Source organism: Phoenix dactylifera, chromosome 7 (genome assembly GCF_051530095.1).
Source record: "Phoenix dactylifera cultivar Ajwa chromosome 7, Ajwa_hap1_PhDact_Kaust_v1.1, whole genome shotgun sequence".
NCBI lineage: Eukaryota > Viridiplantae > Streptophyta > Magnoliopsida > Arecales > Arecaceae > Phoenix > Phoenix dactylifera.
This window is the reverse complement of record NC_143196.1, coordinates 16,299,969-16,312,797: the sequence shown is the minus strand read 5'-3', so window position 1 is coordinate 16,312,797 and position 12,829 is coordinate 16,299,969. Positions and strand designations below refer to the sequence as shown.

Genomic DNA, 12,829 nt, shown 5'->3' with positions numbered 1-12,829 from the left:
CCCTCCAAAAGCTCCCCAAATGGGGTTTAACTATTTTGCTCAAATAAATTTCTTTTTGTGAGTTATAATTTGGCTACTTGAAACTAAATCTTGTTATCTTTAAACTAATTATCTTACGTCACTTTTCTTGTCATTATATTTTTTCATGGTTCATGGTTCCTAACTTCCTATTTATGAAATAATATATTAAATATATTAAAGAAATAATTTCGAAATGTAGCAAAATAATTTATTGAACATTAAGTCTGCCGCCGAAACTTGACTTTATATATTTTTTTTCTAATATTAGGTACGCTTACAGAAGTTTCATTTCGAACACCACGTACAACAGAGCCAACCGTGTCAAAGTGCCCGAGCCCGCTTGTAAACCTTTATTCCCGCCCATTCCACCATATTTGCCCTATTCTTCCCGAACCATTCCCCTTTCCCATCTCCCTCTCTCTCTCTCACCCCGCTCACCACCCCCCCCCCCCCCCCCCCCCCCCCTCCACCCCTGGCGCCTGCCCCCCTCCCAGACGACAATGGACTCCACCACCGCCTCCTCCCTCCTCGGTGCCCTCCGGAGCTCCGATTGCAGGGGCCTGTACGATCGGTTCTCCTCCTTCTTGCTCCCATTCGGGAATTTCATACCTCTCGACTCCCACCGCCCCGGCGCTGGGAAGAGCACCGGTGCTGCCTCTAAGAAACGGGGCGCTCCTAAGAAGAAGAAGCCCGAGATTGACTCCCAACTGCTCCGCCCCCTTGCGAAGCAGTTCCTCCCCTTCCTCTGCCATGCTCTTAAGCTCCTGCCCGCCCTTCTCCGCAAGATCCCCAAACCGCCTTCCGATGGCGGGGGCGGTGGAGGACGAGAGGAGGATGAACAGCGGGCCACCGAGCTTCTCGGAGTTTATGGGCTCACCATCGATTGCTTGTCGTGCATCGGTCCCTGCCTCGCCGGAAAGCCCTACTCCGTTCACCTTCAGTGGGGCCGGCTGGTCTGCAGCTTGGAAGCATGGGGAAGGTACGCAAGGGCTGAAAAGGAGGCCATCTCTCTCCTCGAGAGCCTCCGCTCTGTTCTTGTTGCAGCCGCACCGGAACGCAAGTCACAGAGGGGAAAGGATGCCGATCCTATTAGCTTGTTACCTGATCCAAAGCTTGTCTGCGCTGATGATCCTGAAGTTGCCACGATGGCCATTGAGGTAATTATCTGCCTCGTGGGCTGTGCCTTCAAGAGCAAGTCAAGGGACGGGGCTGCCTACGAGAGGATTCTGGCTCTGGTTGACCAGGTCCAACCATGGCTTCAGTACGTGGAAAGTTATCTTCTGATAGATTACAGTTCCAATTCCAATCCAGAAATTACACTATATTTCCTTCCCCTTTTCGGTCGATGTGATTTGTTTAAATGTATGCAGGTTCCTAGATCCTGAGGCAATAAAAAAGTACCATTTGTTGCTTGTAAATGCCCTCTACAGGTGTTCGCAGTTCCTGGCTGGGGAGTCCATGTCGTTTGATGGTTATCTAGCGAAGGCTTTTTGTCTGAGGACATTGAGGGAGTGTTTGAAGTCGTCTTCAATGGATCGCTTCCCAATGGTATGTGCTTGATAGACTGTAGTTTCTTCATATGAATGTGTAATGCCTTTGTTGAGTTCTGGATCTTGGACATCCAAATGCAGATTGCTCGCAAAATCTGCTCTTCAATTGACTCAGAGTGGGAGGGTAGAGCCCCGCTTCTGCTTGATATGCTAAGAGAAACTCTGGAGTCTGGTGTATGTGGATGCAAGGTACTTTGTGCTTCCTCTTAGAAGTTCTGATGACACTTTCTGTGTTTATAGAGCTCTGTATTATGGGGTGACACACCTTTTGTTCATAAGATGGTCTTATGAAGGATATGAGTTGATTTTCGTAATAAAGTAACTCCTTGATATGTCATGCAAAGGACACATTGACACGTAAAACATGCAAACTGTTTCAGTCAACTTCTTCTTTTTCTTCTTCTTTGTGATAAGCATTTCTACTTTTTTACCTTTTCTTCATCATGAATGCCATAGATATTTGAAACTGTCTTGAAAATTGAACTGCTACTAAGTGAATCAGTCAACCAATTCCCATTTATTTGTAATTCTGATCAACATTTTCTAAAGTAGAAGCTTTGTACCAGGCATTTATCGGAAATCTGTTGAAGCAACTTCTGGATTAGATCCAAGAAGGAGAGAAAGAGGATTCGATTGTGAGATATAGTTTTAAACAAGATTATGATACTTGAATCTGCTAGAAGATATTCAGATGCTAGAAACTGCTAGATTATGATACTTGAATCTGCTAGAAGATATAGTTTTAATTTCTATGAGTACATATTTGTCTGATTGGGGTATAGATTTGGATAAGAAACTGACAAATATTCAGATGCTAAGGTTTTTTTTTTTTTTTTGCAAGATTCAGATCCAGATATCTGGTTAAATCATATGAGAAAATCCCTTTTAGATAAGGCATCTCCAAAATAGTGATCACCCCTTCTCTTTCCCTTCTTTTTTTTGTTGTCAACTGTGAACTGTTCCCTAGTTTCCCTCTGCCTCCACCAGTGACCTTGAGTCCTAGCATTTACCTTGCTTGTTTTTAGTAACTTCAAAAAATTAAAATTTTTAATTATTTATATGTTTATATCTAGATATCTATGTTAGGTTACATCTGGCTGAAAACAAGCTAACTAATCCTAGCTCATCTTCAGCTATCGTGTTTGGAGCTCAAAATTTTCACTTGTGTCAGCTTGTCTTGCGTGAGCCTGTTGCAAGCTAAATTTTGGGCCAAACACAAACTTCTCATAAAGAGCAGGTTTATTTGACAACCCTAGTCGTACAGCTATTTGGGCTTCCATTACACCAACATAGCTCAACTGAATATCAGGAAAAATATTAACAATGTATAATCACAAGTCTCCCTGAAAGGCTTTTGATATCACCAAAAGTATATCACATTTATGTTAAGCCTTTATTTGCAGCATAGAACTATATGTGTAAAATCTTGTTTACATATGCTAAGCAAGTGCTATCATCAGCTGAAGCTTTTCTTGAAATCTGACATTTTTAAATTCATATCTTGAAACACAATTTTATTGTAAATTTATTTGGCTTTTTTGTCAGAACTTGCATGAGGTTATTATTTTAGATACTAGCTTATTGTAATGTAAAGCATTCAAAAGAGGGGCAAATGGAGCTGCATATGATTAATAAAAGTTCGCTTGCTATGGTTTTCATGTCACTATTTACTCATGCATTTTACACCTTGTTAGTACAGAATGGAAGATCTACTATATTCTTGTCTTTGTGCTAACAATAAGGTAACTCTTTTTTGTATATAAACAGAAAATTTGTACTTTATATTACGTCTTGAAACAATTTCCACTGTTCTAAAGTTGAATCAGCCAGAAATTTCTACTAAGAATGGTATACCTCCTTCAGAAACTTGACCCACACCTGCTAGCTAAGCACTTGCCTTTCTTTTTATTTTTTTGATTTCTTTTGGAGAGATCTGCTTCCCAATAGTCACTTTTGAATCCAATTCCACAACCTGCTCCCATTTCTACAAACTAAGAGTTTACTTGGCTAAACTTTTATCCTGTTAAACTCTTCCATTTATCCGTATATAGTGTTTAAACTGTGACCAACTTTAAACTATTATAGTTGTTAACTTCATGTCATGTATATCTTAACTAAATTATTTTCGCAGGTTGGTGTCGTGAAAGCTGTAAATCATGTTCTTGAGTTTGTATCATATTGCGCTGACATAATTTGTGCTGCCAATGTAAATGTCTGTAAAAGTGCTCTGAAAGTATTATATGAACAAGGAGATGATTTCCTTCAGGTACATACTTTATTTTTGAATAGTCTATTTAATTGTTCTATTTACTAGTATGTAATTTCTCTGTCTTTCCTGTCTCTCACACTCTGTTTGTTCTAATTATTTTGCTTTCTCAGGTTTCACCTCCTTTTGCCTCGATTCTGATTCTTTATGCCAGTGGATTGTATATTAAGTCTAGCAATATTCAGGCTAGGCAATATGCTGATATTTTTCACAGTTCAAATGATGGCTCTTCAATTATATTATTGCTTGATAATGGAGAGAATGTGCAAAAATTGACTGATTCTCTGGGTAACTTAGCAAGATACTTTGACATGAAGAAAAGGGATTCAAGGGATTTGTCAACTGTAGTTCCAGAGTCTACCAAGCATGGAGCTTGTAAACACTTGCATGGAAGTGTTTCCTTTATATCATACTTAGACGCTTTGGAGTTTTTATGCAAGCTATTATATGAATATGTAAATATTGCTGCAAAGCACTTGGTTTCTGAAAGGAAAACTGTTCTCAGATTGGCTAATGCGAATCATGTCCTGGATGCTTTACATCAGTTCTGTGATTTCATTCTTTCTGCACTTGAGTAAGCCCTCTCTATGTGTCTTAGTAAGAAAATTTATCTGCATAGTTTGACATATTTTTAGTTCTGTTTATGCAAATCTTAGTATTTTTTGAATGTTATTCTTCTCATAACAGCTATTAATTTTAGAAGCATTCTTCACAAAAAAAGACAAAAAATTAAATATTATTGCTACTTTTCACTGTATAGATGCACCAAAACATTTGAAAGCTATAGAGAAAGGTTACATGATAGCTATGGAACATTGCTTCAAGTAGCAGCTTCAGCTTTCAAATTTTCCCTTCTGACTTTTGGAAACTACCAGGTTATTTTGATCTTGAGTTTTAAATTTCCAGAATTCATTTTCCATGTAATGTCTGCTGTTTATTTGTTTTCTTTCTAATTTGTCACTTTTTTATTTCAGAAGAGTCTGTGCTCTATTAATTGTATCATTTCAAGTGAATGGATCGAGCCTCAAGAGCTGAAGTTTCTGATTGCAGTGCTCAGTAATATTGGTGCCTCACTGTATGACATGGGGCACTTTGAAGAGGTACCAGTATTTTGCTAATATTGACATCATTTAATATGATTTTCAAGTTACTTGCCAATACTCAAACTGGGAAATTCCTTAGATGTTTTATGACTGATTTCATTTCTTGCAATCCAGAGATAAATAATAGCTACTCATGGTTATATGATTTTTTTCCATGCGATCAAATTGATTGGTTGGCCCACCAGTATAGCAAAAAAGTTTATGATTGAATTATGTGGCTATACACAACATACAAAACCCCCATAAACAGAAGACTTCACTTGTAAATATATCAGAGATTCAGTTTCATTCTTAAAAACATCCTCTAAACTCATGGGAAAAGCATTAAAAGGTTGCAAAGATACAATGAATGCACTATTGATAGTGGTCTATGTACATAAGCAATGCATTTTTTACAATCTTATTTAGAAACAATATATTTAAAGCCCAATCTCTTTCAAATTTATTGATCATGTTTATCTTGAAAAGTCTCACGCTGCCTTGTAGAGTGTGGGTAGAATGTTTACATTCAAGGAGGCATGGCTAATCGCTTAGTCCTATAACCTCAACACTTGCATATTGTTGATCGTAGGTCCATGATAATCTCATTGCATTAAATTAAATAGGCCAAATGTTGATTCAGTGTTTCACTTCTTAGAGTCCCAAAATAAGGAACCATCAACCTGATCCCTTTGGTCATGGTATTCGGCCTTTAGATCCTCTCAACCAATTTGTGGATCATATTTATGATGTCTTACTATATAGAAAACGTGATATTTTAGAGGCTCTCTGACTCTAACAAGAAGAAGAAAAATGATTCTTGATGTGACTGAAGATCCATAATTAAACTTACTAGGGTAACAAATAGCCGCCCCATACCGGGCGTACCGACCATATCCCATACCGAGTCTCAATATGTTGCATTGACCCCTATACAAGGCATACCGACATTGTACCACTATGGTATGAATACAAGATCCCGTACCGAGGCGGCAAACCTTGGTAACTATACTTATTGGCCAAATGACCAGATTTATTGCACCTATTAGCCCAACAGTAGCCGTCTAATAGGAAATAAATTAAAATATGATTACATTAAGAATCTTCAACACACGCTCAAGGTATATCATAAAATTTATGGCTCAAAAGATTGTAAGCTAAAGTAATTTCTTCCTAATGCCTTTGTGAATATGTGCAAAAAGGAAGAAAAGAAAATGTCTAACTACATCCTTCATCTTGGCATATATGATGATCATTTAAAAGGTTTCACAATTTGGATAAAATGATAATGCGCCTTGAAATGTTTTTTACATGGACTATTTTGAGTTGCTTGCTATAGTGGTGTGCCTGATTGTCGTAAATCACAATAAAATTAGTGGTGGCAATGCACTAGGTTGGGTTGGGTCAATGTCTTATATTAAATTTATATAGGCTTCACCCAAACCTGACTCAACCCACTAGTGGGCTACTCATGGTTGAGCCAAACCCAAGCAGAGTTAGCTTGGCTAAACTAAACCCAACCCATTTACCCACTTAATCAAAGGCACGTGGGAAAAAGAATGAGAAGGGAAAGAGAATTTTTGCTATGGTGATGGAAGGTGTAGTGGAATCTTCATATGGGTCAATGCGACATCGATAATGTTTGACAATGCGACAATGTAAGATGATGTTGTGTTTGTGGTGGGTCTTAAAATTGGTAGCCAATGAAAGGGCAGCATGCCTAAATGATGTTGATCAGGCATTAGGAGGACTTGTGTTGGCATTTCTTTAGTCCCACGTTGGTTGTGCGTTAGGGAGGTCTTAGGTACTTAAGCAGGGCAAGGACCACAATTATTAAACTTCGAGCTAGCCCTTTTTAGGTGATGTCTTAGGTTGTCACAAAAGGGTGTGAAACTGTCCTAGCCCATGATCTATGTAACTAGGGGACACTCCAGCATGAGCCCTTTTAGGACTGATCATGCGATAGTTGTGTTGTTCATGATTGGACTTGCGGCATGTCATTTTTTCTTAACCCAAACTTGATCCAAACCCAGCAAATGAACCTAACTTATTGAATTAAATGGGTCAGGTTAGGGAAATGGATGGGTTGAGATTGCCACCCTTAAATACAATTTCATGGGACCTTAAACTCGGAGTTCCATTTCTAGACTAAGATCCTTGAATGATAATATCCTATAAACTCTTTGTGTGGCCTTTGTACTAGAACATACAACCATAATATTCTATTTTCTTGTCCAAGTTTATAGCTTCCCTCCATCAAAGGTGCTATAGGAAAACCTACCCAAGTCAAAAATCAGAAAACCTTAGGTATGATGATGAACATTTTGTTTATATAAAACATTTATAATCTTGTCATTTGTCGCATTGAGATTTTTATGGGCAAGCATAAATTAGCTAATAACATTCAGATGTATAGAATATCTGGCAGATGTTTATGATCCTAACCAAAGACCTTTTTATTTTATTTATGTGGGGCTTTCAAATTCTTTGACAACTTTTTTGGAGGAGTACATTCTCTGATGATAGGAGTAACTCAAAAGATGCCCTTTGGTAACTCCTATTTTTTCTCATCATGTCCAAGCTAAATTTAACCTGCTGCTTGCATTGAGTTAATATTGTTTCTTTGCATCTGTTTAACGATTTAAATCAACAGTATTAATATGTCAAAATTAACTGCAAGAGGCCTTAGTCTGGGCTTTATCAATTAAAACATCATTTAATAAAGAAAATGCACTACAAAGCCATGTGAACTGTCAAGTTTCTGCACAAGTCTTCATCAAGCTTCCTTTCTTCTTGGTGGATTCATCAAGCTTGCTTGATAGCAAGAATTTCTTTACCATGTACATTTGATATCCTTTATCCCATAATTGAACCTCATCACAGTGTGATATTCAGCTAATACATGAGTCTCCTATCCATTTTTCTTAGCACAATATGAGGATAAATGATCTCCATAGGGGCCAACGTTCATATCTGAACATGCGGATGTTTTCAAATTAAGCAATATATTATTCACATGCAAAGATTGCTTGTAATTTAAACATTTTATGCAACGTTATTTATGTTTTGGTTTTTTAGTGTTTTATGACCCTGCAGGGCTGACAGGGTGGACCTGGTTGACCTATGATCTTATAGGCATTATAAATCAGGCTGAGTTCAGATCCTGAATTTGAATAAACATGCTTGATCCATCAACCTGGGTGGTTCGACTGTTAGAACCATATGTGTTGTGGCTCTTTTGATCCATGGAGTCAATGCTGGTGTTTAAAAAGTAAAAGAAAAAACAATAAAAGTTGAAAACCTTCAGTTCCCTTGAACCTTGAACGCTGTTTTCCCTCTTTCAAGCCACAACCATGGTCATTGCTGTCAGGGACCATAGAAAGTGGTCAAGTTGTTAGGCCATGGCTCAGAAATCGAATTTTTGCTGCTCACTGATCTTTGCTATCAACCTCTTGTTATCTCCTCTATTTCTAATCTACTTGACGATGCTGGGAAGAGGGAAAGCTGGGCTGGTGATCATTGAGGAGAGAACCAAGTCATGAAAGGTCAAACAAGTTTTACTTCTTTTCCTCTTTCCTCTTCTACAATTAACATAGTGGGGGTAGAGAATAGCAAGAAAGGCTCCTCCAGCAAGATCCAAGGTGAAATACATCCTCATTCTGATCTGGGTAGCCATCCTTCAATCTAAATTTCATGTGAAATCTTGATGAGAGTCGAAGTAGGGTAGGGATTTGATCTTAAATATATAGATACATGGATTTGGGGAAAGCTATTTTTTGATGAACAGGTCCAACCATTGTCACAATGGTGACCGGTAAGCCAGCCATTCAAATGAGTCCGTGGTGGGGACGAGTTTTAGACCACTGGTTTTGTGGATAGTCTATATGGTTCACTTTTGAAAACTTGTACATTCTATTTCTTCGAAGATTTTAGCTTCTGCTTGTAGAGATTATGACTGGTTCAATGAAACAAAGCAAACAAAAAAAAGGGGGATCTTGAGGTGTCCGATTGTTCAGCTGCTGTTGGATCAGTAACTTTAGATTCTGAAAATTAGATAAGGAGAAAGTAGTTTGATTTGGATCCCATGTTTCTTTTATTTTATAGTTTGTTTTTCTTTGTCAATATTTTATGTAAATTAGTTGTTCATGAAATGATTGCATGTAATTATTTTCTTTATTTGCAATCTTAAAATTCCTCCCCTTTGAATGGGTTTAGCCTCAACCTGCTGGCTTTATAATTCTTATATGATGCAATCAATTTATGTCTTAATAGCTCGTGATGGAGGACTCCAACATTCTTGATATTAAATTATCATTATATTTCTTTCTCAGGCAGCAATAGCATTGCAGTTATGTTGTAGAACAATGTGGACACATGTCAAGCTCCTTTGTCACTTAGGCAAATCGAATGGCACTGACATTGATGAAAATTCTGAGGATGGAATGAGAGATGTTATCAATAATGCATTCACAAGGACTGCTACAATAGTAGATATTCTTCACAAATGCAGTGCCAAAAATTTTCAGGAAGTTGTTGTCGAGAGTCTGTATGAATTTTCTGCGGCAGAAGATAGGTTTCAGAGTATGGCTTTCTCTTTGGACTTGGTGAAGATGTGGGTTAAGGTACTTTCTTGAAAAAATCTCATACTGTTTTATGCCATAGCATGTGTTAATTCTACTAAACCAATCTTGATACCTTAGATAGTATGCAAAGATTTTGAAGATGTCGATTCAGTGGATATGGCTCCTGTTCTCTATTCCTTGCTAATGAGCTATTATCCGATGTGGTCAAAGAAGACAGTGGGAATTTTAGCAAAAAAAAAGAAGACAGTGGGAAAGATTCTTGAGCAGGTTTGACTGTCTTTGGTTTATCTTTTGATGGCAGTGAGTTGCAATTGCTTCTTTTATTCAAGTGCCTCATTGAACATATTTCTGAACTTTTGCAGGAGCTTATAGCATATGGAATGATGGAAGCTAGATATCCAAAGATATGCCAGAAAATGCAACTAAAAGTTATAAATATTCTCTTAAATGAAGTATATACTACAAAAGATTATTATATTCAGAGATCAAGGATTTTTGTTAGAAAGGGAAAAGTAATTAGAGGTTGTGGAGTAGAAGGGCTCAGCCGCTGTATTGAGTGCCTCTCTGAAGCTATTTCCTTGCTTGTGAGTTTCTTTCCTTATCGTAATTCTTAATTTGTTGACTCTTATTTCCATGTAGCATTATCTGTCATTGTTATAAATATGGGAGTAAATTGAGTGGTTGATGTCTATTTCTTGATGCATCAGAAGGACATCTCAGGTAATCCTTCTCAGCGCAATGCTTCAGTTTTGCATCAGTTGGCTCTATACTGCTTGCTTGCACAGTGTGCTCAGGAAGCTAACCAAGATGGCAAGGTCGGTTTTGCGATAGTAATTCTTGAAGCTCTAAAAATTACATGTTTTGGGTGCTAATTTTCTTTGCAAACATCTTTTATAATCAGATATCTTATTATATCTGAAATATATACTTTTGTAACAGATAATCCTGGACAATGTCCAATATGCAATAAAGTTATGGTCGAGCATAGACATCCAAAGTTGTTCTGCAGATAGCCATCTTGAAAGGGCATCAGAAAATGTGATACCAATATTGTGTTCTGTAATTGATTTGTTGTCTTTGAAGGTAGGATATTTGGGCTGCATGACTGGTTGCTATGTCTTCATAACTTTTTTGGTCTGCATGTTATTAATGATTTTACTGACTGCTGCAATCCATATAATTCCTACATCACCTATCCAGGGTTGCTTGAAATTTCAGAATGACATCCGTCAACTGATGATCACGTTATGCAAGTGGGAAAACATCCCATTGGAAAAATGCATTGCTATGCTATGGAGTGGAAGAAGGCTTAATCATTCACTCTGCAGTTCTCCAATATCTGAGGATTTTATTTTGGATATGTCAAAAAACCCTGGTGTTAATGCGGACTCCTTTGATTATTGGATAAACTGTACAAAAAGTCATCCACCATCTCTATGCATGTTTCAACAGAATTTGTCACTTACTAATTCTGTTTTTCCTGAAGTAAGTGGATGTACTGAAAGATCCTTTGGTTCACAAATTACTGTGGATGAAGTTAAAAAGGTTGCATCATCTCTAACTGTGGATGTAAGTTTGTGGATATAATATGGCTACAATTTGTGCTAGATCTTTCTAAAGTTACCTTTAACTCTGTTTTATTTGGCTGTTGTAGGTTCCCTTGCCCGCTCAATCAGCTTTTATTGCTGGATATCTTTACTATGATTTGTCTGAAAGACTTTTCTCCAGTGGACGAATTTCCGAGGTAATTTGCACAATCTATCACCTGAGATGTTTTTACTTACTGATATGTTCAGTTTTCTATGATTTGGTTACCTTTTAAGTGATACATAAATCATGACTGACTGTTGATTGTTCCCACTAAAATGTCAGCAGAATGGCAAATCCTCATCACAAAAACGAGAACCATTAATATCATCAATCTGTACTCAGTAAAAGTAGTTTACTTATTGAATCTTAGGTTATTCTTATGTAGTTGATCTGTAACTTAAAATTTAAGGTGATAAAACGCTTCTTTGTTATTTGAATATGGGTGCTGTTGATTGGTGATGGATAACAGATAACAAAAGTTTGAATCGTTGGTGTTATAATCACTGTTATGTTGAACCAGACAACCTACTGCTACCCACCAGTCTGATTACATAATTAATTTTCTGGTGAATTCAAACCCTAAATTTGAACAGACAACAAAAGTTTTAAACAATTGGTGTTATAATCAAGCCCAAAGTTTCTTCTTCTCTTCCTATTCCTATCACATGATAATGATGGCCCACAGCATGTAGGCAGTGACCCATTTCTTCTCCCATGACATGGTAGGCCAGACTCTTCTCCCACAACACAATCTCCACTGCTGGCTCTTTTCAGGCTCCAACTTCAGGATAGAGAAGAAGAGGCACTGGTCTCATCCATCAGTAATGTCAACGGAAGGCGAGTGCAAGATAGAGGAGAGCAAAAAAGTGCAGGAGCATGTCAAATCAGCAAGAAGGGATTATATATTCGATATTGAAGTTTTCTCCCTGCTTGTTGATATTGAGCTTCTGACCTAGGTGGTTTGAAGTTGAATAACCAAACCATTTAAAGTGGCAATTTTAGGAGTTCTCAAACAGTTTCAGGCCTAGGTGTGACACAACCTGCTAAAACTTTCAAGTGTTAGGTTAAACCAAGGTTCACTATCTTGGTACTGGACCTATACCGGTACCATACTATTATAGTGTCGGCATGCAGTTCGATATAGTACGGAACATCATACCGAATGTCGGTATGGTATGGTATGGAACAACGTACTAGTTTAGTATCGGTACGGTACATTGGTACAGCAAACTTTGTTAAACCTGTTTACTCATTGACTTGTTCAGTTGTCAAAACATTGCTTTTGCGTAAATCTGATATGGAATTAGGACAGAATGGGAAATGTGACCTTAAAACTATCCTATAATTTAAGAACAAGAATAGTTGAGTTCCCTAAGACTGGTTGTAGGGAAAGATACAATACATATAAGAAACATAAATGATGCTTTCACTTTGAGCATATTGATTAACTAGTACTTGAAGCTTGTTGTTAGATCAAAAAGATGTTGCATTGTGAGAATATGGAAGGAGGGAACTGTTGTTGCTGAAAATCGGACCCGGGGGTGATCGCGAACCAGGAGGAGGAGCTTCTGCCACAGGCGGTGGCGGACGGCTGTCTCTGGCAGACCTGCAAGAAGCCTAGGCCGGGGGATCCGGCGAAGGCCCTCCGATGCTTAAGTCGGAGAGGATCCGTAGATATTTTAATGGAGAAATCTTTTTGTAAAGGGGGAGAAAAGTCCCCTCTCTCTTCGGAGTTCC

The 12,829-nt window shown here is 37.9% G+C and overlaps 1 protein-coding gene across 4 annotated transcripts in view; it reads left to right on the top strand.

The window, feature by feature from the left end:
* Positions 1-407: 407 nt before the first annotated feature.
* Positions 408-12,829, top strand: part of ESP (separase) — a 41,301-nt gene continuing 28,879 nt past the window's right edge. For 2 of the 4 annotated variants that reach the window (XM_088701262.2, XM_088701259.2), the window contains exons 1-14: positions 492-1,282; positions 1,392-1,569; positions 1,653-1,760; positions 3,703-3,837; positions 3,951-4,411; positions 4,598-4,712; positions 4,812-4,937; positions 9,251-9,541; positions 9,620-9,769; positions 9,865-10,086; positions 10,210-10,317; positions 10,442-10,585; positions 10,703-11,071; positions 11,157-11,246. In XM_088701262.2, coding sequence (XP_088557388.2) covers positions 522-1,282; positions 1,392-1,569; positions 1,653-1,760; positions 3,703-3,837; positions 3,951-4,411; positions 4,598-4,712; positions 4,812-4,937; positions 9,251-9,541; positions 9,620-9,769; positions 9,865-10,086; positions 10,210-10,317; positions 10,442-10,585; positions 10,703-11,071; positions 11,157-11,246 — 3,258 coding nt within the window. In that variant the 5' untranslated portion in view covers positions 492-521. Of the gene's footprint in view, positions 1,283-1,391; positions 1,570-1,652; positions 1,761-3,702; positions 3,838-3,950; positions 4,412-4,597; positions 4,713-4,811; positions 4,938-9,250; positions 9,542-9,619; positions 9,770-9,864; positions 10,087-10,209; positions 10,318-10,441; positions 10,586-10,702; positions 11,072-11,156; positions 11,247-12,829 lie in introns of all 4 variants that reach the window. The other 2 variants (XM_088701260.2, XM_088701261.2) reach the window with 2 other exon arrangements.